Source organism: Ovis canadensis, chromosome 3, assembly GCF_042477335.2.
Source record: "Ovis canadensis isolate MfBH-ARS-UI-01 breed Bighorn chromosome 3, ARS-UI_OviCan_v2, whole genome shotgun sequence".
In the NCBI taxonomy this organism is placed as follows: Eukaryota; Metazoa; Chordata; class Mammalia; order Artiodactyla; family Bovidae; genus Ovis; species Ovis canadensis.
In genome coordinates this window covers 226,000,486-226,024,759 of record NC_091247.1, presented here as the reverse complement: position 1 = coordinate 226,024,759, position 24,274 = coordinate 226,000,486, and the positions used below count along the sequence as shown (strand labels likewise).

Below are 24,274 nucleotides of genomic sequence, written 5' to 3'. Positions count from 1 at the left end.
AAGCATGAAGACTTTCCACACTCATGTTCTATCACCCGTAACACTGAATTAAGTTACTCTGAATTAAATGGTTACGAACAGGCGTTGCTGACTTGGAGACAAACACAGCCGATGCCAGTCACCCTCAGACCCAGTTGTGGAGACCAGAGGCGTGGGGCAAGCCTGGCAGCCCCCGACCCAGACCCCTACCCAGGCCCCCACGTCCCAGCAGCAGCCGAGTGATGGTGTGCCAGCCAGTGCCGGGGTCCAGCCCCCACAGGATCCAGGGGAACCTGGAGGAAAAACGGCGTCGGTGATTGATTTAGAGAGAGATAAGGAAAGAATACTGTAGATAAGAAAATAGAGGAGAGAAAGAGGCTGATATTCCTTGGTTTACATAGAAAGCCAATAAAACTTCGAGACAAGAAGTTTGCCCTGTTCACGGAGGCCACAGGTGCCTTCCCAGTCTCCCGAGGGAGTGAAGACGCAGAACGTCTTTCCGTTCAGGTCTTAGAAACCCGGGCAGAAAAGCGAACGCAGGGAGCCTCTATGCTCCAAGGGATCAGCCTGAAAAAATAAAGTAAGAGAGAAAAAAAAAGAGAAAAAAGAAAAACACGGGGTGACCAAGCTTCTTCAAGCGAGGCCCATTGTTTTTATTTTTTAAAGGGTCTTTTATACCTTTACTTGTACATAGAGGGAAATGAAAGATGCAAAGTCATACAGAGTCAGCCCAAACATTACATCTGTTTTGTCTTTATCGAAACCAGGATTTTTCTGCAAACCTTTCCCATAAACAATATTGTGTACATTATCTTTTGTCCTTGGAGGCCTGTGAACATTTTATGACCCTCTTTTGATAAAGGCTGTTCAACCAGAAAACTTATTTTCCCTTGAAATGTTTTTTCTTATATTTCTAATCTACGTCAGCCTCAAAAAGTATTAAACAAGTTACATTTCTCACGGAGTAAAGGTGCAGTGAGTTACAAGAAAGAACCTATTAGCTCAAAAGTCTGATATGGTTAATTTCAAGGCTACACTTGTTTTTCTTACTTTCCAACTATGTTAACTAATGCACTCCCAGGTACACAGTGGATAAGAGATATGGGAACTTAGCAACAAGCATTGGCCAAATAACGAAATCCTACATTAACACTACTCTAATAACTTTTAACTCTTTGGTTTTTTTTGGGTTTTTTTTGTTTTTTTTTTTTTAGAAATATAATATCCCTGAAAATCAAACATACTATAATGAGATTTTTTTTCTTTTTTCTTTTTTTAATTTTAGTTTTTTATTTTTTAAATTTTAAAATCTTTAATTCTTACATGCATTCCCAAACATGAACCCCCCTCCCACCTCCCTCCCCATAACATCTTTCTGGGTCATCCCCATGTACCAGCCCCAAGCATGCTGCATCCTGCGTCAGACATAGACTGGCGATTCAATTCACATGATAGTATACATGTTAGAATGTCATTCTCCCAAATCATCCCACCCTCTCCCTCTCCCTCTGAGTCCAAAAGTCCGTTATACACATCTGTGTCTCTTTCCCTGTCTTGCATACAGGGTCGTCATTGCCATCTTCCTAAATTCCATATATATGTGTTAGTATACTGTATTGGTGTTTTTCTTTCTGGCTTACTTCAATCTGTATAATTGGCTCCAGTTTCATCCATCTCATCAGAACTGATTCAAATGAATTCTTTTTAACTGCTGAGTAATACTCCATTGTGTATATGTACCACAGCTTTCTTATCCATTCATCTGCTGATGGACATCTAGGTTGTTTCCATGTCCTGGCTATTATAAACAGTGCTGCGATGAACATTGGGGTACATGTGTCTCTTTCAATTCTGGTTTCCTCGGTGTGTATGCCCAGCAGTGGGATTGCTGGGTCATAAGGTAGTTCTATTTGCAATTTTTTAAGGAATCTCCACACTGTTCTCCATAGTGGCTGTACTAGTTTGCATTCCCACCAACAGTGTAGGAGGGTTCCCTTTTCTCCACACCCTCTCCAGCATTTATTGCTTGCAGATTTTTGGATCGCAGCCATTCTGACTGGTGTGAAGTGGTACCTCATTGTGGTTTTGATTTCCATTTCTCTAATAATGAGTGATGTTGAGCATCTTTTCATGTGTTTGTTAGCCATCCATATGTCTTCTTTGGAGAAATGTCTATTTAGTTCTTTGGCCCATTTTTTGATTGGGTCGTTTATTTTTCTGGAATTGAGCTGCATAAGTTGCTTGTATATTTTTGAGATTAGTTGTTTGTCAGTTGCTTCATTTGCTATTATTTTCTCCCATTCAGAAGGCTGTCTTTTCACCTTGCTTATATTTTCCTTTGTTGTGCAGAAGCTTTTAATTTTAATTAGATCCCATTTGTTTATTTTTGCTTTTATTTCCAGAATTCTGGGAGGTGGATCATAGAGGATCCTGCTGTGATTTATGTCTGAGAGTGTTTTGCCTATGTTCTCCTCTAGGAGTTTTATAGTTTCTGATCTTACATTTAGATCTTTAATCCATTTTGAGTTTATTTTTGTGTACGGTGTTAGAAAGTGATCTAGTTTCATTCTTTTACAAGTGGTTGACCAGTTTTCCCAGCACCACTTGTTAAAGAGATTGTCTTTACTCCATTGTATATTCTTGCCTCCTTTGTCAAAGATAAGGTGTCCATATGTGTGTGGATTTATCTCTGGGCTTTCTATTTTGTTCCATTGATCTATATGTCTGTCTTTGTGCCAGTACCATACTGTCTTGATGACTCTGGCTTTGTAGTAGAGCCTGAAGTCAGGCAAGTTGATTCCTCCAGTTCCATTCTTCTTTCTCAAGATTGCTTTGGCTATTCGAGGTTTTTTGTATTTCCATACAAATCTTGAAATTATTTGTTCTAGTTCTGTGAAAAATGTGGCTGGTAGCTTGATAGGGATTGCATTGAATTTGTAAATTGCTTTGGGTAGTATACTCATTTTCACTATATTGATTCTTCCAATCCATGAACATGGTATATTTCTCCATCTATTAGTGTCCTCTTTGATTTCTTTCATCAGTGTTTTATAGTTTTCTATATATAGGTCTTTAGTTTCTTTAGGTAGATATATTCCTAAGTATTTTATTCTTTTCGTTGCAATGGTGAATGGAATTGTTTCCTTAATTTCTTTTTCTACTTTCTCATTATTCGTGTATAGGAATGCAAGGGATTTCTGTGTGTTGATTTTATATCCTGCAACTTTACTATATTCATTGATTAGCTCTAGTAATTTTCTGGTGGAGTCTTTAGGGTTTTCCATGTAGAGGATCATGTCATCTGCAAACAGTGAGAGTTTTACTTCTTCTTTTCCAATTTGGATTCCTTTTATTTCTTTTTCTGCTCTGATTGCTGTGGCCAAAACTTCCAGAACTATGTTGAATAGTAGCGGTGAAAGTGGACACCCTTGTCTTGTTCCTGACTTTAGGGGAAATGCTTTCAATTTTTCACCATTGAGGATAATGTTTGCTGTGGGTTTGTCATAGATAGCTTTTATTATGTTGAGGTATGTTCCTTCTATTCCTGCTTTCTGGAGAGTTTTTATCATAAATGGATGTTGAATTTTGTCAAAGGCCTTCTCTGCATCTATTGAGATAATCATATGGTTTTTATTTTTCAATTTGTTAATGTGGTGAATTACATTGATTGATTTGCGGATATTGAAGAATCCTTGCATCCCTGGGATAAAGCCCACTTGGTCATGGTGTATGATCTTTTTAATGTGTTGTTGGATTCTGATTACTAGAATTTTGTTGAGGATTTTTGCATCTATGTTCATCAGAGATATTGGCCTGTAGTTTTCTTTTTTTGTGACATCTTTGTCAGGTTTTGGTATTAGGGTGATGGTGGCCTCATAGAATGAGTTTGGAAGTTTACCTTCCTCTGCAATTTTCTGGAAGAGTTTGAGGAGGATAGGTGTTAGCTCTTCTCGAAATTTTTGGTAGAATTCAGCTGTGAAGCCATCTGGACCTGGGCTTTTGTTTGCTGGAAGATTTCTGATTACAGTATCAATTTCCTTGCTTGTGATGGGTCTGTTAAGATTTTCTATTTCTTCCTGGTTCAGTTTTGGAAAATTGTACTTTTCTAAGAATTTGTCCATTTCTTCCATGTTGTCCATTTTATTGGCATACAACTGCTGATAGTAGTCTCTTATGATCCTTTGTATTTCTGTGTTGTCTGTTGTGATCTCTCCATTTTCATTTCTAATTTTATTGATTTGATTTTTCTCTCTTTGCTTCTTGATGAGTCTGGCTAATGGTTTGTCAATTTTATTTATCCTTTCAAAGAACCAGCTTTTGGCTTTGTTGATTTTTGCTATGGTCTCTTTTGTTTCTTTTGCATTTATTTCTGCCCTAATTTTTAAGATTTCTTTCCTTCTACTAACTCTGGGGTTCTCCAACTCTTCCTTTTCTATTGCTTTAGTTGTAGAGTTAGGTTATTTATTTGACTTCTTGTTTCTTGAGGTATGCCTGTATTGCTATGAACTTTCCTCTTAGCACTGCTTTTATGGTGTCCCACAGGTTTTGGGTTGTTGTGTTTTCATTTTCATTAGTTTCTATGCATATTTTGATTTCTTTTTTGATTTCTTCTGTGATTTGTTGGTTATTCAGAAGTGTGTTGTTCAACCTCCATATGTTGGAATTTTTAATAGTTTTTCTCCTGTAATTGAGATCTAATCTTAATGCATTATGGTCAGAAAAGATGCTTGGAATGATTTCGATTTTCTTGAATTTATCAAGTTTAGATTTATGGCCCAGGATGTGATCTATCCTGGAGAAGGTTCCATGAGCACTTGAAAAAAAGGTGAAATTCGTTGTTTTGGAGTGAAATGTCCTATAGATATCAATTAGGTCTAACTGATCTAATGTATCATTTAAAGTTTGCGTTTCTTTGTTAATTTTCTGTTTAGTTGATCTGTCCATAGGTGTGAGTGGGGTATTAAAGTCTCCCACTATTATTGTGTTATTGTTGATTTCCCCTTTCATACTTGTTAGCATTTGTCTTACATATTGTGGTGCTCCTATATTGGGTGCATATATATTTATAATTGTTATATCTTCTTCTTGGATTGTTCCTTTGATCATTATGTAGTGGCCTTCTTTGTCTCTTTTCACAGCCTTTGTTTTAAAGTCTATTTTATCGGATATGAGTATTGCCACTCCTGCTTTCTTTTGGTCTCTATTCGCGTGGTATATCTTTTTCCAGCCCTTCACTTTCAGTCTGTATGTGTCCCTTGTTTTGAGGTGGGTCTCTTGTAAGCAGCATATAGAGGGGTCTTGTTTTTGTATCCATTCGGCCAGTCTTTGTCTTTTGGTTGGGGCGTTCAACCCATTTACGTTTAAGGTAATTATTGATAAGTATGATCCCATTGCCATTTACTTTATTGTTTTGGGTTCGGGTTTATACACCCTTTTCGTGCTTCCTGTCTAGAGGATATCCTTTAGAATTTGTTGGAGAGCTGGTTTGGTGGTGCTGAATTCTGTCAGCTTTTGCTTGTCTGTAAAGCTTTTGATTTCTCCTTCATATTTGAATGAGATCCTTGCTGGGTACAGTAATCTGGGCTGTAGGTTATTGTCTTTCATCACTTTAAGTATGTCTTGCCATTCCCTCCTGGCCTGAAGAGTTTCTATTGAAAGATCAGCTGTTATCCTTATGGGAATCCCCTTGTGTGTTATTTGTTGTTTTTCCCTTGCTGCTTTTAATATTTGTTCTTTGTGTTTGATCTTTGTTAATTTGATTAATATGTGTCTTGGGGTGTTTCGCCTTGGGTTTATCCTATTTGGGACTCTCTGTGTTTCTTGGACTTGGGTGATTATTTCCTTCCCCATTTTAGGGAAGTTTTCAACTATTATCTCCTCAAGGATTTTCTCATGATCTTTCTTTCTGTCTTCTTCTTCTGGGACTCCTATAATTCGAATGTTGGAGCGTTTCATATTGTCCTGGAGGTCTCTGAGATTGTCCTCGTTTCTTTTAATTCATTTTTCTTGTTTCCTCTCTGATTCATTTATTTCTCCATTCTATCTTCTATTTCACTAATCCTATCTTCTGCCTCCATTATTCTACTATTTGTTGCCTCCAGAGAGTTTCTGATCTCATTTATTGTGTTATTCATTATATTTTGACTCTTTTTTATTTCTTCTAGGTCCTTGTTAAACCTTTCTTGCATCTTCTCAATCCTTGTCTCTAGGCTATTTATCTGTGTTTCCATTTTGATTTCAAGATTTTGGATCATTTTCACTATCAATATTCGGAATTCCTTCTCCGGTAGATTCCCTACTTCTTCCTCTTTTGTTTGGTTTGGTGGGCAACTCTCCTGTTCCTTTACCTGCTGAGTATTCCTCTGTCTCTTCATCTTGGTTATATTGCTGCGTTTGGGGTGGCCTTTTTATATTCTGATAATTTGTGGAGTTCTCTTTATTATGGAGCTTCCTCACTTTGGGTGGGGTTCTATCAGTGGCTTGTCAAGGTTTCCTGGTTAGGGAGGCTTGTGTTGGAGTTTTGGTGGGTGGAGCTGGGTTTCTTCTCTCTGGAGTGCAGTGGAGTGACCCGTAATGGGTTATGAGACATCAAAGGTTTTGGGATAATTTTGAGCTGCCTGTATATTGAGGCTCAGGGGAGTGTTCCTGTGTTGCTGGAGAATTTGGGTGGTATGTCTTGTTTTGGAACTTGTTGGCCCTTGGGTGGAGCTTGGTTTCGGTGTAGGTATGAAGGCATTTGATGAGCTCCTATTGCTTAATGTTCCCTGAATTCAAGAGTTCTCTAATGTTTTCAGGCTTTGGGTTTAAGCTTCCTGCTTCTGGTTTTCAGTTTTATTTTCACAGTAGCCTCTAGACTTCTCCATCTATACAGCACCGATGATAAAACATCTAGGTTAAAGATGAAAAGTTTCTCCACATTGAGGGACACTCAGAGAGGTTCACTGAGTTACAAGGAGAAGAGAAGATGGAGGGGGTAGTTAGAGGTAACTGGAATGAGATGCGGTGAGATCAAGAGAGGAGAAAGCAAGCTAGCCAGTAGTCACTTCCTTATGTGCGCTCTATAGTCTGGACCGCTCAGAGGTATTTACAGAGTTATACGGGGAAGAGGAGAGGGAGGAAGTAGACAGAGGTGACCAGGAGGATAAGAGAGAGGAATGAGTAGGAGAGAGACAAATCCTGCCAGTAACCAGTTCCTTAGGTGTTCTCTACCGTCTGGAACACACAGAGATTCACAGAGTTGGATAGAGAAGAGATGGGGGAGAAAAGAGACAGAGGCCACCTGGTGGAGAAAAAGGAGAGTCCAGAGGAGGAGAGAGTGGTCAAGCCAGTAATCTCGCTCTCAGGTAAACTGGGGTAGTGAAGTTTGGGTTTTTAAATGTACAAAATTGACAACAAAAACCTAAGAGCAAAGATTAAAAATCTGGAGTAGAGGTTGGATTTTCAAAGATACAATATTAAAGAAAAGCAGAAGGAAAAAGGAAGAAAGAAAAAAAAGAATTATTAAAAAACAAACAAAAACAAAACAAAACACCAACAACCATCCAAAGAGTATATATGGTGTTTGCCTTAAAAAAAAAAAAAAAAGTCTTTTTTTTTTTTAAATAGTAATACTAGGTTATAGAAATAAAAATTAGAGGAGAAATAGAAGACTTAACAATTTAAAAAAAGCTCGGAAAAAAAAGGAAAAAAAAAAGCAAAAAGCAAAAAAAAAAAAGAATGATTTTAAAAATATTAAAAAATTAAAAATATATCTGGCTCTTCTCTGATGTTATGGGCCATGTGGGCTCACTTCCAAGGTGGTTCCCTCTGTTTAACTTCTTCTGTTTGCTGGTTTTTAGGCTCACTAGTTCAGTCGCGCTGTGGGGAGGGGGGATGCTGCAAACAAATAGCACTGTCGTGTGTACACAGTATCTCTGCCCCGCTTGACCTGTCCTTTCTCGCGGCGCACAAACCGCTCCGGCTCTACGATGCTCAGCCGGGAACCGTCTGGGGCCGGCCCTAGGCTGCGTGCACCTCCCTGGTCCAAGCCGCTCAGGTTCGGCCCTCAGGCAGCCCTCAGAGGCACAGATTCCGCTGGGACTGCGCTTTGTGCCCTTCCCAGGTCCGAGTAGCTCAGGAGTTTGGCGAGCGTGGTCGCCGCGGCTTGTCACCTTTTCCGCCGCTGCCGCTCAGCTCTCTGGGTGGACCGCTGGCGCACCCCGTGAGGCAGACTGTGACTGTCCAGCACCCCCAGAAGTCTTAGCAAAGGAGCCTGCTTGCAGTTAGGTAAGTAAAGTATCTCCGGGTCTGCAATTGCCCCTTTCCAGTCCTTACGGCTCTGGCTGCCTGTCCCCGGCGGGGAATGGTCTGCAGCCGGCTTTTTCCGCTCCGTCCTTTGTTCTGTGCTCGGTCCTGGCGGTGTCTTATGTTCGAGCTTTTCGCGTGGTAGCTATCCCACAGTCTGGTTTGCTAGCCCAAGTTAGATCGTTCTGGTTGCGCGTGGGGCGTTCCTGCCCGATTCTTGCAAAGCTCTGCAGCCCGCGCCTCCCGCGCGTCCCTGCCCTGCCCCCACTTCCCAATGGCGGATGCAGGCGTCTGTGCTGCTTTTCCGCTGGGGGAGTTACTGGTGGGCTTGTAATCTGTTGGTTTTAATTATTTATCTATTTTTCCTTCCTGTTATGTTGCCCTCTGTGTTTCCAAGGCTCGCCACAGACTCGGCAGGGAGAGTGTTTCCTGGTGTTTGGAAACCTCTCTTCTTAAAATTCCCTTCCCGGGACGGGCTTCCCTTCTCGGGACGGAGCTCCCTCCCCACCTCCTTTGTCTCCTTTTTTGTCTTTTATATTTTTTCCTACCTGTTTTTGAAGACAATGGTCTGCTTTTCTGGTTGCCCGATGTCCTCTGCCAGCCTACAGAAGTTGTTTTGTGGAGTTTGCTCGGCGTTGAAATGTTCTTTTGAGGAATTTGTGAGGGAGAACGTGATCTTCCCGTCCTATTCCTCCGCCATCTTTCTCTACCTCAACTTTTAACTCTTTGAAAGGCTCTATGTTTTAGGCTTTCCATGCCTCTCACAGTTGGGAGGATGTAAATAATCATATGCGTAGCTAGATATACCTGCCAAGCAAGCTATAATGCTAACAGAGGGGTTTTGATTGGAAATACTTTTCTCATGTCCAGGAGACTTATTAGCTATAGCCCTAAGTTGATTTTCTCCAGAGAAAGGTGGTCAGGGTTAGCCCCCTGTTAATGTCAGAGGAGTTGGTGAAAGTCATGAAGTAGTAAAACAGACAGATTCTGGTTCTAGGGTAGATGCTCGAGAAAGCCTAGGGAGCCCCTTGAGTCCTGAAGCCTTGCTTAACAGTTCTCTTCCACATGACCTTGTCATGGGTGGGATCTCCCGTGGTGGCTTCCGGCAAGTCAGCAAACAGTGGATTCCATACAGGGAAATCTGTCATTCTGTGCAAAATCGGGCCGCATCTCACCATAGTTTCTAGTTTAGACAAGCAAGAGCTAACACCAAAGGCTTACAACAAACTATGGAAGAAAAACTTGGCTTTATGACAATTATTTCTCTAGCTCAGTAATTCTGTAAGTAGAGAAAATACTTTCCTCGTTCAATCGTCAGAGGGCCAGCCTGCGAGCATAACTGGAGAGCCATGGAGACTCCTGCCCGCTCTGGCCCTCCTCGGCTTCTTTGGGCCTCAGTTCTGTAAGTGAGGGGTGGCCTGCTGGGAAGAGGCTCCACGCCCCCTTCCAAGCCCCCCGTGTGCAGAGGCCAGCCTGCTCCTAGGTGAATCACCTACCCTCACAGAGGCGTCCAAAGGCTGCTCATGGACTGCTTGGGGGGCTGGGGCTGACTGAGATTGTGTATGGGAAGTGAGAGACGCTCTGGGATAGGACCCCCCACCCCCCAACCAGGAGCCTGGGCCCCTGGGCAGATGTCCCAGCTCACCTCCGTGTGCCCCTGCCTCCCCCCAGCTCTGGTCATTCACCCAAACCCAACCACAGCCTCCACTCCGCAGCTCAGGACAGTCCTGCCTTCCATCCAGGAGCCCACCCTGGGCCTGATTGACAGGTGGTGAGACTCCCGGGAGCCTCTCCCAGGAAGGAGCGGGACCAGGGCCCGCCCTGCCCTTGCCTGGTCCCCTCTGCAGGTGGCCCCCGGCCCCACAGTGCCAGCCGTCTCAAGGGCCATTTCCTTTTCCAGCACTTTGAGGCTTTCTCTGTAGCCTTAACAGCAGACACACTCCTCTGAGGAAGTGAGCTGGGGCTTTGCTTTTTTTAAAAAAATAATTCTAGTTATTTATTTATTTTGGCTGTGCTGGGTCTCTTTTTGCTGCACAGGCTTCTGTCTATTTGCAGCGAGCGGGGGCTACTCTCGCGTTGTGCTGCGCGGGCTTCTCACGGTGGTGGCTTCTCTTGTTGCAGAGCGCAGGCTCCAGGCTTGTGGGTCTCAGTGGCTGCAGCTCCCAGGCTCTAGACCACAAGCTTTCCCTGCTGGCTCAGACGGGAAAGTGTCTGCCTGCAGTGCCAGAGACTCGGGTTCAATCCCTGGGTTGGGAAGATCCCCTAGAGAAGGAAACAGCAGCCCACTCCAGTACTCTCACCTGGAAAATCCCATGGACAAAGGAGCCTGGTAGGCTGCAGTCCATGGGGTCGCAAAGAGTCGGACGCGACTGAGCAACTTCACTTTCAGCAGTTGTGGAGCACTGGCTGAGTTGCTCCGAGGCACATGGAATCTCCCAGGACCAGGGATCTAACCCATGTCTCTCCTGCATTTGTAGGCAGATTCTTAACAAGTGCGCCACCAGGGGAGCCCCTGGAATTTGCTTCTGGGGGGCACTGCTAGCAGCCAAGGACCCCTGGGTGGGGTGGTGTCCCGGGCTGGGATGGGAAAACCCTTTCTCAAGCCAGACTTAGGTGTGGGAAGAGCAAGTGCTCACAGAATCCCTTCTCTTCCGTGGGTGGGGACCAGCTGATTGGTAAATCGGCCGCTGAGGAAGCTACCAGGCATCTGGTGAGTTTCTATCATAGGTGCTAAAGGATGCAAAAATTGAAAGCAATTTAACATTGTGCTAATGTGTTTTACGTGGTGCCATGTTAAAAATTAAACTTTCCCAAAATGTATTACACATTATTGCCTACAGTTCACCTCTGTGATATTCAGACATGTGTTGGGGCTAAATCATGCTAAAATATCTTGTTTTCAAATCTAATAGCACCTAAATGAAATAATCACAGTGTAGTGTGCTGTCTAATTACTAGATATAATTACAACCTTGCGATTTTTTAAAAAGTCTGTTCATTATAAGAACCTACTAGAAGATTCAAATTGAACCTCTTTTTTTCCCCCCCTCAAACTATTTCAGTTATCTGCCTGGCCATCCCCTCAAATACACAGGGAGGGGTTCCCTGGGAGGTGGTCTGGTAGTGTTGGCATCAAACGGAGCCCCGAGGGGTCCTGATCCTGCCCCTTTGCCTCCTTGAGCCTCCATTTCCCAATCCAGGAAATGGGGATGAAGAGACCTACCTTCCCCCCAGGAGATGCTGTTTGTGATGAGCTTTGTTTAGTCACTAAATCATGTCCGAGTCTTTGCGTCCCCATGGACTGCAGCCCACCAGGCTCCTCTGTCCACAGGATTCTCCAGGCAAGAACACTGGAGTGGGTTGCCATTTCCTCCTCCAAGGTATCTTCCCAACTCAGGGATCGAACCTGCATCTCCCATGTTGACAGGCAGATTCTTTACCACCGAGCCACCTGGGACGAGCCTGCAGACTCCCTTCCAGCTGGGAACCCTGGGTGGGGAGTGAGCTCTGGAGGCCAAGACGGAAGCAAGGCCCAGGAGAGGAGCTCACAGCCCCTTGCTTACCCCTTGGGCCACAGCCTGTCCACACCATCCTTCCCACCCAGAGCTCCTTTCTCACCTTCTCGTGGGTTTTGGCTCTTCTCCCAGAAAGAAGCCGGTGCCGAGACCTGCTCCTTTTACTCCGCCTTGCTTCGGATTCAGCCCAAGATCGTGCACTGCTGGAGGCCGATGCGGCGCACGTTCAAGGCCTACGACGAGGGCGGGACGGGGTTTCTCAGCGTGGCTGACTTCAGGAAGGTAAGCGGGGCTCTTGCGGGGCTTCTCCCTCCAGATAGGACGCGGTTGCCAAATGCCAGCGGCCAGAAAAACCTCACCAAAGGAGCCCCCAGCCCCGGAGGAAGGCCCAGGCGTGGGCAAGCTGTCCAGATCTCACTTCCTGGGTTCCCCCAGGTTACTGGAGGCTGCGTCCACTTGTCGTCCGCTGCCAACCCCAGGCTGTCCCCACCCCAGAGGCTTTTAGAATCCCGCCGGGCCTTCCCGGGGCACCAACACCTGAGTGCAGCCGTCTGCTGCCGCTGCTCCTCAGAGCCCGGCCTACACCCCACGCGAGGCCGCGGAGCAGAATGACGACCTCGGGGACTGAGGCATGTCCCGGGCGTGGCTACTCAGGGTCTGCAGACCCCAGCCCTGCCCTGCAAGAGCCCCCTGCTCAGTCCTCCCCTCTCCCTCCGCTGTCCTGGCATGGAGGGGCTGCCCACCCTGGACCATGCAGTCTGGTCAACCAGCTACCCCAGTAGAGACTGGACTCCGGGGCCTCTCCTGCCGGTCTAGGGGAGCACCTCGCCCACCCCAGTCTACCAGCTGTGATCGTGACGCCCCCCAACAGCCCCACCTCTGGAACAGAATCTATGCTAGACTTTACCCTGCAGAACCTTTGGAAGTTAACATTTGGAGGGTTTCCTCCCGAAGGAAAGAAAAGGGCCACCCTCAAGGGTGACTTAAAACTCCCACATTTGGAATAACGCAGAACTCCTCAAATTGTCAGCGGGCCTGCTCCCATTCTTTGCTTCTCTCTCCCATCCCTGCCCTAGCTAACCACTGAGGTTGAGAAAATAATTGAAGTCTAGAATGTTAGATTAAAAATCAAATATTACAGCCAGGAAAAAATACTCAGTCAAGACATCAAAGCAAGAAAGGGTTATTACCTCTCAGTGCACTTAGGAAAAATGTATTCCTTAGATTTCTCTGCGCTTCAACAACTAAAACAAAAAATTTTTTATGTAAAAACCTTTTCTTAAATAGCAATGCAGGCAGATGAACGGCAGTTAGTGGGTCTGAATTTGCAAGGACCCCCTGGAAAATCCCATGGACGGAGGAGCCTGGTAGGCTGCAGTCCATGAGTCACTAAGAGTCGGACACGACTGATCGACTTCACTTTCACTTTTTACTTGTATGCATTGGAGAAGGAAATGGCAACCCACTCCAGTGTTCTTGCCTGGAGAATCCCAGGGACGGGGGAGCCTGGTGGGCTGCCGTCTCTGGGGTCACACAGAGTCAGACACGACTGAAGTGACTTAGCAGCAGCATGCAGGGCACTAGAGAATGAGGGGCCCCCTGGAGCAATCCCCCACCCCTGCCCCAGCAACACACACACAGTGGGTGGGGCCAGGCCTGTCACTGGAGGTCGTGAATACCCTGTCACCTCCCTGACGTGGCCTCCAGCTCACAGCGCTGGTTAGTCACTCACTCATGTCCAACCCTTTGCAAGACTATAGCCTGCCAGGCTTCTCTGCCCATGGAATTCTCCAGACAAGAATACTGGAGTGGGTTGCCATGCCCTTCTCCAGGGGATCTTCCCGACCCATGGATCAAACCTGGGTCGCCCACATTGCAGGTAGATTCTTTACTGTCTGAACCACCAGAGAAGCCCCGCTCTTTACTTTGGGGTCAAATACAATTCTCAGCCAGAGAAGAGAAGGAAGATAACACCCTAGGAACTTGGGGTGGGTGACAAGCAGGGAGGGGGCAAGAGAAAAGGAGACGTTGCCCTTGGCAATGAGACCTGATGGGTGCTGGGCCCTCCAGACCCCCAGGTTCACTCCCCTTTCTTGCTCTCAGCCCATCAGCCCCAGAGGCAGGCCAGCTGACCTCAGCCCCACGGGCCTGGGGCCAGTCCTGCTGGCCCTGGAGGAAACTTGGGTTCTTCCAACCCCGCTCTCTAGCCTCCTCTGAGAAATGAATTATAACACAAAATATATATAGGAAATGTATAACCTAATCTTCGTATTTATTTAATAGAGTATCTATCACAGTTTGTCTCAGTTGCATATAACAGAGGTGAAATAAATCACAGCAGCTTAGACATGGTAGTTTTCTTCTCATGTAAAAGAATCCCAGAGGTAGGAAGTCCAGAGCTGGCATGGTGTCTGGACTGTCATCAGGGACATCTGTACTTTTTTTTCTACCATCCTCAACACCTGGATTCCTTCCCCAAGGTAACCTCATAGCCCAAGACAGGTGCTGGAGCCCTAGCATCACTTCAGCATTCCAGGCAGCAAAGAGAGAAGGAGGGCATGCCTGTTTTCTTTAGAGGAGGCTTCCTAAAATTCCAGCATAGCATTCTCATTTCGTTTTAGTGGCCAGAACTGTGAGAGAGGCTGAGAATTGTCACCTTTCATTTTGGCTGGCCACACAGTAGCCTGGAAGAAAATCAGGGTCTGATAATGTAAGGGGAAGGGCCAACGGATATTGGTTGGGAAACCAGCAGGCTCTGCCCTGGATGTATTACTGTTGAGTCTTAACTACGTGCTGAAGCCTGCGCCTGCCCTCCTCCCCTCCCTTGAAGCTGCACCCCAAGGCCTCCCACCTAGTTACGGCTCCGTGGTTAGTCTCCCCTCCAATCCCCTCCACTCTGTCTGTCTTCCTCGTCCTCCACGTTGACCAGCCTCACAACACCTGTGTTGCTAGACAGGGCTGCCTTGCTGGAGGGGTGGGGGGTGAGGGGGGAGGGCATGACTCTGGAGGTAGGCTGTCCAGGCTCGGGGAGGGAAGAGAGGTGGGCAAGGGCCCAGCCCCTTCCTGGCAGCCAGCCCCCTTGGTCTTGGTCTTGAACGGCTCCAGTACCAGGGGCGGCTCCTCTCCCCCGCAGGTCCTGAGGCAGTACAGCATCAACCTCTCCGAGGAGGAGTTCTTCCACATCCTGGAGTATTATGACAAGACGCTGTCTTCAAAAATCTCCTACAACGACTTCCTCCGGGCCTTCCTCCAGTAGGGGCCCCGCACCGTGAGCCCAGCGCCGACAGACAGGGACTGCAGGGCCTGTCCCCACGCCTCGGGAAATCTGTCAGCAGAGGGCCTCATGAACGTCCGGGGCATCCCCCCAAGCACAGCCCACACCCGCACCCAACCTCTTTCTGAGGTCAGCCCAGGCCTGGGCTCCAGGGTTGGCAGCGGCCGCTCTGGAGGGCCCCGGGCTGCCCCACTGAGCTCAGGACCCCTCTTAGTCTGAGTAGATTAAAATGTTAGCCTTTGCAAGAATGATTCTTGAGACTTTAAAAGAACCACCAACAATAAACTTGGAAACTCAGAATTTCTGCCAGTTTTATTCGTTAAGAGACTGCTGGGTGACTCAAGGACAGCCCCCTCCTCCACACAAGCCCTGGGGCTTCCCTGACGTGGGTCAGACCTGCGCCCCTGCCAGGCTTGTCCACAGGGCCCCTTCTCTGTCCTGGGGGCACAGACACCAGCCGGACCCCACGAGGAGCGGCCGACATCTGAGTGAGGCCCCGTCGGTGCAGCGGGGGCTCAGCCCTTCCGGGCCCAGCAGTACCCATTTCAGAACACAGCAGGGTCTGACAGCCTAGGTGCTGGGCTGTGTGCTTAGTCACTATTGTGTCTGACTCTTTGCAACCCTTGGACTATAGCCCGCCAGGCTTCTCTGTCTAAGGGTTCTCCAGGCAAGAACACTGGAGTCAGTTGTCATTTCCTCCTCCAGGGGATCTTCCCAACCTATGGATCAAACCCAGCTCTCGCTCTTTACCGTCTGAGCCGCCTGGGAAGTCACACCAGGGAAGACAAGCCAAGAGAAGTTTTAAATCACCATAATCCTATCCACCCATCATGAAGCAGATGGAAAGGAAACAGAGCCTGTTGCCTTCTGGAAGGTTCTGGAAGGAACTGGAGAGGCAGGCAAGAGGGCTGCCCCTGAGCTGTGTGACCCCAGCTGTCAGGGAGGGGTGGGGACCAGGACCCTCCACTGTCACCCTGAGTAAACTCAGGAGCACGACACAGCCCAAGGCCCTCCCTGGGGCGGCACCACCCAGCACCCACCGCGGCCCCAGCCACCAGCAGGGCAGGTTCCCCGGGGACCTGGGCAGTGGCCCAGCTTCTCCTCCCCTTTCCTGGGGCCATCACCGCCACGACCACGCCTCATCCTCCTCTCCCTGCTCCCACTGGACGCAGCCATGGCTGCTGATCAGGGAAGGAGGCAAATGTTCAAACAGAAGCCACGGGGGCTCTTAGGGAGCCAGACCAGCGCCAACTTCCTTTGAGCCCCGCTGGCCACACTGCACTCCAGCCAGCCGGTGGGGTCTCCGCTCCCACTGCAGAGAGGGAGACCCCGAGGCCCCAGCGGGGGCGGGGGAGGAAGGATGCCCTGTGGGATGCATGGGAGTGAGGAGGCGGCTCCTGGAGTCCTGCTCAGCCTGGTGAGGGAGGCATCGGCGACCAGGCTGAGGAGGTCTGGCTGGGCCAGGACTGGGGAAACCCCAAGATCCCAGAGAATCTGAGGGCCCTGAGGGAGCTCAGAGGAGGAAGATGCCCACCACAGTGGAAGGGGTGCCCAGGCAGCCCGAGTTCAGGGAGGGGGATGTAGGATGGGGCCGTGGTTCCAAGTTGATGCCGTGGAGCAGAAATGCCCTCCACCCCAGCAGCTCTGCTAAGAGGGGAGGTGGGCGGATGCCCCTGCCCCAGCATTCGGGGCCCCCTCTGTGTGCCCACCCCCTGCGCCGTGTGCCTGGCTTCAGCCTTCCTGAGATGCTTCTCACACAGCCTTGCGCTCTGCACTTGCTCCTCAGGGAATGCCAACTCGTCCTTCAGCACTCAATGCAGAGCCGCCTCTTACAGGAAGCCTTCCTGACTTCCCCCAGGCTGAGCTGGCCATTTCCTCTTGTGCATTCAACAAGTGACAAGTGGCCCATCCTGACACAGAAGCAGGACTCAATGGGGTCATAACTGGCCACCTTCAGACCACCAGCCCTCCTGAAATATTCTGAGTATCTGTGGTGTCAGTGACACTGGGTTCAAGTTCCAGCTCTACCGTGACACTCAGGCAGGTCATTTTGCCCTCTCTGAGCCTCAGTTTCCACATTTGTAAAATGGACAATCATCCCCTGCTCCCCCAATATACACACACATGGAAAGAGCTTATCCCTGCAGTGGGGTTTTTCTCTCAGAGTTAGCAGGGCTTCCGAGTAGAGGGTTATAGGTGAGTGGGCTGTTAACTACACCCTCCTTTAACCCCAGGAGAGGTGGGGCAGCTACTGCTTTTCTGACACCTGGACCCTTCAAGCCTGAGTCAAGAGAGCAGTGCAGGACCATGCGTGGGGGTGTCCCACCACCCCCTGGCCTGTGTGCAACTCTCCTCTCTGAGCCTCCATCACCACATCTGCAAAATGAAGAGAACCCCTGCTTGCCTCGGGCTCATCCATCCATGGGTGTTTTCCCAGCCTCACAGGTCAAACATGCACCTGCCTCCTAGAGCCCCCAACAAGGTAGGTCAAAGACGATCAAAAGAGAAGGGATCAGGCCTGGTCGGGGAGCCCTGGGTCTATGGAAGCCCAAAGAGCCCTCGCCCCACACCTGGAGCTGGACCTCAGACGGAACCACAGCAAGAGGTCAGGGAAGGGTTTCAGCCCAGGGCCCTCAGAGTCAAAGCGGGGAGCCTGGGGGCTGGGCTGCTTCCGGAAGGCAGCCCTGTGTTCCCAGGTGGGCTCTGGGGCTCCTCTCCTCTCTTTCCTGGGTCCTTATAACCTGGTCAGGTGTCTTCATCCCTGGGTTTCCTTCCTAGGGCCTGGCCCAGCTGGGAGCAGCAGGCCCTCTGGATCCCATGGTGTAGAAAGAATGGAGTGCCTGCTTTCTCCACCCCAATAGAACTCATATGAGAGCAAATGGCCCCACCTGTCTCCCCTGTGTGTATCCACGTCCCTTGCTTTTGACCTTGAAGTCCCTGTCTCTGAATAACGTCCATTTCCCCACTCCTTGAAGCCACTCTCAGCCACATGACTTGTTTCGACCAATGAGCCACAAGTAAGCACGACGCAGCCAAGGGCTGAGAAGCACCTGTGGTTTGGGGCCTTGAGACACTGGGGAGGGCATCACTCCCTCCTGTACAAGACAAGAGATGAACAACTTTCTGTAAACCCACACAAGAATGGAGTTCAACACAAACAGTTCACTACGGTCTGGAGATAGACAGGTACCAGAAGGAGATGCCAGACCCAAGTGCTTGCTTTTACGGGCTAGACACAAAATACCATGTAAACCAGCAAGAGGATTCAGCTGTAACATTTCAACAAATTGCCCAAAACCAAATGCGGGCTAGCCTGAGGATGTAGAGACTCAGGGGACTCTGACACCAAGGAGCTGGGATCCTCCAGGAACCGCCGCAGGAGCTCACAGACATCAGGGGGTTCTGATGCCCCTCTGAAAAAGGTGCCACCTTCCTGCACCCTCTGTGGAGGGGCTAGAGGAGGATCCAGCTGACACTTTGCCAGAAGCCACCTCCCTGTCCCTCGAAGGGAGCAGAAAAGGGCTCCATGCAGAGACGAGGACACCAAGACCACGCCCAAGGGAACCCAGCGCATGAGAGGGGGCGAAACGGGCACTCCTCCTGGGGGCGGGTGGGGGAGAAACCCATGCAGGAGCGCAGGGGCACGGAGGAAGGCTCCCAGTGCTCCCGGGGTCTGAATCAGAACCACCCCCTCCCCTATCACCACACCGACCATCGCGGAATAAAAGGGGAACCAGCTAAGAGAGCCGCAGGAGCCCGTCTCTCCAGGGGGCCGCACAGAGGAAGCCCAAAGGCAACCACAGTGCAGCCCAAGTTCTGACGAGACTGACCCGAGCCCCACACTCAGCTCCCAATAGAAAGAAAGACAAATTCTTCCCCAAGCATGAAAATGCTTACCTCAGTATCTACTGGGCATCCTGGGTGGCACTAGTGGTAAAGAACCCACCTGCCAATGCAGGAGACGTAAGAGGCATGAGTTCAATCCCTGAGTCGGGAAGATCCCCTGAAGAAGGGCACGGCAACCCACTCCAGTATTCTTGCCTGAAGAATCCCATGGACAGAGGAGCCTGGCGGGCTACAGTCCATGGGGTCACAAAGAGTGGGCCTTGGGGGCACACGCACCAGCCGGACCCCACGAGGAGCGGCCAACATCTGAGTCAGTGACTCAGGGGCTTAGCACACACGCTCAGTACGCTCCTTTTATATCAGAAGTTAGCAAAGCACAGCCAGGGGACCAAGTAGGGCCTGGGTTCTATCCCTGGCTAGGGAACTGGTCTGGCATGCCGCAGCTAAGACCCAGTGCAGCCAAATAAATTTTAAAAAAATTTTTAACAGATTATAAATTAAAGCAAAATTTTGTAAATATTCTTACATATATGTATGTTTGCATGCTCAGTTCAATTGTGTTCAACTCTTTGCAACTGTAAGGACTGTCGCCTGCTAGTCTCCTCTATCCATGGGATATTCTAGGCAAGAAGACTGTGGGCTACAATTTCCTTCATATATGTATATATGAAAAGTAAAGGGATCTCTTTTTTATTCTTTTAAATAAAAAAAAAAACTAGAGTAGCCAAAACAAACAGAGAGCTCTTTTTGCTCTCTGTGAAAAAGAGCAAAAGCATTCATACCACCCAACTTCAAGCTTTAGCCATGAAATTATAATAATCAAGAAAATATGATTTTGGCAAGATCATAGCACTATAGATCAATGGAACAAAATAAAGTGTCCAGAAATAAACATACGCAAATGTAATCAACTGACTTTTGACAAATGTGCAAAGGAAATTAAATGGAAAAATAGCATTCATTTGAAAAAATATGAAATTTGTCACGTATCTCACACCTTACACAGAAATCAGCTCAAAATGTACTGTAGACCCAAGTATAAAATTTCTACAAAAAAACATCAGAGAATCTGCATGGCCTGGGGTTTATCAATGGGCTACACCAAAAGCACAATCTATAATAAAAAAAATTGATAAACTGGACTTAATGGAAATGAAAAACTTTTGCTCTGAGAAACTGTTAAAAGAGTAAAAAGACAACCTACAGACCAGAAGGTCTTCAGATCATGTATTCACTTAAGGTCTTGTGTCCAGCACCTAAAGAACTTCAAAATCCAAACACAAGAAGACAGACAATCTAGATTTTAAGAAGGGCACAAAAGATCTGAGCATGCGTTTCCCAGGAGAAATATGGCAAATAAACACATAGAAAGATGTTCAGCATCACTAGTCATTTAAAAATGGAAATTCAAGCCACAATGAGATATAACACACCTACTCAAATAGTTAAAAATTTTAAATACCAAATTCTGTTGAGGATGTGGATTAACAGGAACATTTATGATTGCTGGTGGGATTACAAAAGCATTCCCTTCTCCAGGGGATCTTCCCAACCCAGGGATCGAACCCAGGTCTCTCGCACTGCAGGTGGGTTCTTTACCAGCTGAGCCCCCAGGGAAGCCCTTTTGGAAAACAGTGTGATTTTAAAAGGGCCAAATAAAATAATCTTTTAGATGGTGGGACTGCTTCCTATAGTACCAGGGTCGTGGATATATAACTCTCAGCATTTGTTGAAACCCCTAGAACTGTACATCACAAAGAGTGAACTTGACTGGTGGTGGTGGTGGTGGTGAGTTGCTAAGTTGTGTCTGACTCTTTTGTAAACCTATGGACTGTAGCTGGCCAGGCTCCTCTGTCCAAGGAATTCTCCAGGCAAGAATACTGGAGTGGGCTGTCATTTCCTCCTCCAGGGGCTGAGCCCTCATCTCCTGCATTGCAGGTGGGCTCTTTACCGTCTGAGCTACCAGGGAAGCCCCTTACATGGATTAGTATTCTAAAAAATATTTCCTAGCTCTGTCCACTAAGAGGGCCTAGAAATAGCGATACCCCAGTAGCAGCTAGTCCCTCTACAAACCAGATCTGAATTTCTACATAAAAGGAGCCAGAACTTGAAGGAGAAACAGTGAACGCACTGGGGCAAGGGAAATGCAAGATGAGCCTGCTCCAAAGTAAGGAAGCAAAACAAACAGACACAAGGAATATGTCCGAAGAACACAGGAACCAATTTGAAAGAACTCCCGAACGGTCAAAGTTAGAACAGTCTGAGCAACCAAATAAATGACAGCATTAGGTCCTAACCTAAAGATTATCCATGCTGATATAAATACGTAAATGGCAGAGAAGGGGCAAATCTTCCCTACAGAACAATTTCAAATAATAAATGTAGGAGGGAAGAAGTTGAAATAGAAAATCACCATGAGAATACTGCAGTAACCACTGCTCCAGGCAAGACCCATGGATGGATGCTAAAATCAGTGGGGAAAATGTTAGGTGGTTCGAATAGCCTGGAGATGGCTCCTCCAAATAGGTGTAAGTCAGTGTGGTGATTTTATCCTATGTCCACGTTCTTGGATGCCTCATTCCCCTCTCCTTGAGTGTGAGCTGGCCTAGTGACTGTTTCTAACAAACCGAGTGTGGAAAAGGAAGACTAGCATTTTCCAGTGGAGAAACTCAGCTGATACCATGTGACCACGTGATCAAGATTAACAACCACACGAACGTCCCTGGTGGCGAAGCAGGTAAGAGTCCACCAGCCAACGCATGGGACACGGGTTCGATCCCTGATCCAGGAAGACTCCACATGCCCTGTAGCAACTAAGTCCGTGGGCCACAGCTACTGAGCCTGAGAGTCTAGAACCCTTGCTCCATAACAAAAGAAATCACCACAACGAGAAGCCTGCTCACCGCAGCTAGAGAAAGTCCACGCACAGAAAGGAAGACTCAGGGCAGTGAAAAATCAATAAACAAATACTTTAAAAAAAAGTTTACTAACCACGTGGTAAGTCACAGTGGTCTCACGTAACCCCAGATATAATGCTTTGTGAAGAACGCATCACCTCCACACTCTTCTCCTCCTAACACACAACCCCAGGCAAATCCTGAGAAATCATCAGAGAAACCCAGCTGGAGGAACAATCTACCAAATACCCAGTCCTCAAAACTTTCAAGGTCATGAAAATTGAGGAAAGACTGAGAAACTATCTCCGACCCACAGAGGGCTACGGAGACATAATGACCAAATGCCACGTGGACTCGTGGATGGGACATTGTTCAGAAAGATCCAAAGGAAGGGCTAGTAGCCTTACACCGTGCTAATCTCTTGGTTTTGATAAATGGACCATGGTTATATGTAAGATGTTAACATCAGGGCAAGCTGTGGGGACTCTCTGTACCATTTTTACAACTCTTCTGTAAATCGAAAATTATTTCAAAATGAAAAAGCTGTTTAAAGTGAGGAAATTGTTTCCTGTTCAGGACCCAGCCAGGCTCCCTCTTCCAGGAAGCTTTCCCTGATCGCCCCCTGAACACTGGGTTTGATATTCCTCGGGGCCCCCAAGCCTGACCTGTCTGCCATTCACTGAGCCCCAAGCATGTGACAGCTGAAGGGTTCAGCTTCTTCCCTGGATCAGAGGAGGCTTCCAAAGTACCCCTCAAGCTTCCAGACAGCAGGGCCTGTTTCCCATATCCTGGAGGACTTTGCAGTTTGGTCCTTCAAGGGAGGGTGGGACTGAAGACCCTGTGAGGTGTCCAGGACCTTCTGCAACAAGACCCCCGGCTGGGAGTTGTGGGTGACGTTAGGGGAGGGTCTTGGGTGAAGCCCAGGTCCGCAGAGCTTGTCGTCTCTACTAGTTTATCCAGGGGGCTGGGGCAAGGGTCTCCTGGAAGAAAAAGGCCTGAGGATTTGGTCCCCATGGAGGCTGAAAGGGGCAGTTCCCTTGTGGCTCAGACAGGATGTTCAAGACTCAGCTCCATGAAAGCCAAATTGCAAGAAAAAGCGGCTGGGGGCTGGGCTTCCTGAGTGTGAGCTCCCGTAAGGAAAGAGGCAGAGGGAAGGGTCGCAGCTCATTGGGCTTGCCCCCTGGACTCCCAGGGACAAGAGGAGTGTTGGAGGGGACCCCGTCCTGTATCAGAGACGGCTGGCAGCGTGAGTGAGCCCAGCATGTTAAACTCTTTTTGCTATGGACCCCGCTGCACCTCTGAGTAAAGCTGCACAAGTCAGAGCCGGGGTGGGGGTGGGGGTTGGGGGTGTGTGCAGTCCATGGTGGCGTCAACCCCTCTCCCCACCCCCACCTGCACCTCGTCTACACGGAAAGCAGCAGGAGCACAGGGCTCAGAACTCAGCAGCTGCCGCGTCTCCAAGAGGGCGCTTGTGCTCAGTGGTATCCAAGTCTGTGCGACCCCATGGACTGTAGCCCGCCAGGCTCCTCTGTCCATGGGATTTTCTAGGCAAGAACTCTGGAGAGGGTTGCCCGTTCCTCCTCCAGGGAATCGTCCCAACCCAGGGATCAAGTCAGCGTCTCTTTCATCTCTGCATTTGCAGGCGGATTTTTCTACCGCTGCGCCACCTGGAAGTTTCCCCAGCAGAGTGGGTACCAGGCACTAAAGCAGCACCCGCAGTGAGACAGCGCCACCAGGGCTGACGGCAGCCCTGGCGGGCCCCTGCCCCTGCCCAGGAGCCCTGCTTGGAGAATCAGTGACCGAGCACAGCCGCAAGAGTGCCTCGAATCGAGCAGCTCTTCCCCCAGCCTACGATGGGGACCCGAGGCCCAGGACCTGCCACTGCAGCCACGTCTGAGGCTCTGATGGAGGGAGCTCTCTGGAAGGGCAGATTACAGGTGGGCCAGTCTGAGGACAGGAGAGGGTCATGGTGGGCTGATGCCATCTGGGCTGCCCCCAGCCTGCTCCCCAACCCCATGGCTCTGGTCCTGACCCACAAATGAAGGTCTCCAGAGAGGCTCCTCCCCTCTGTGTCCATTTATCACACCCCACCCCCAACCACAGGGCACCTCCCCCTACATCTCCCAAAGGCACCTCCGGCCCTTGAGTCCCAAAGAGGATTCATCATCCCCTCCTCAAACCTGTTCTTCCTGCCCCGTGTTCCCCCTCCATGACCAGCAGCCAACGCACATTATATCATCTCTGGCTCCCCATGCCCATTCTTCATCAACCCTACCTCCTAAATCCATCGCTGCCATCACTGCCATGTCCCTATTGCAAATCAGGTCCAAGAGAGGTGCTGAGTGAATGTTTGTGGGGTGGATGGATTGATGGGTGGGTGAGTAGATGGATGGACAGTAGTTGGACTGGATGGATGGAAGGATAGACGGATGGTGGTTGGATGGATAGATGGATAGATGGATGGTGGTTGGATGCATGGA

At 48.4% G+C, this 24,274-nt stretch overlaps 1 protein-coding gene across 1 annotated transcript in view; it reads left to right on the top strand.

Annotated features, from left to right (window-relative positions):
• Positions 1–15,351, top strand: part of EFCAB6 (EF-hand calcium binding domain 6) — a 268,456-nt gene extending 253,105 nt beyond the window's left edge. Inside the window, exons 31-32 of the mRNA XM_069581729.1 lie at positions 11,910–12,059; positions 14,911–15,351. Of these exons, the coding sequence (XP_069437830.1) occupies positions 11,910–12,059; positions 14,911–15,033 (273 nt within the window). The 3' untranslated portion in view covers positions 15,034–15,351. The remainder of the gene's footprint in view (positions 1–11,909; positions 12,060–14,910) is intronic.
• Positions 15,352–24,274: the final 8,923 nt, after the last annotated feature.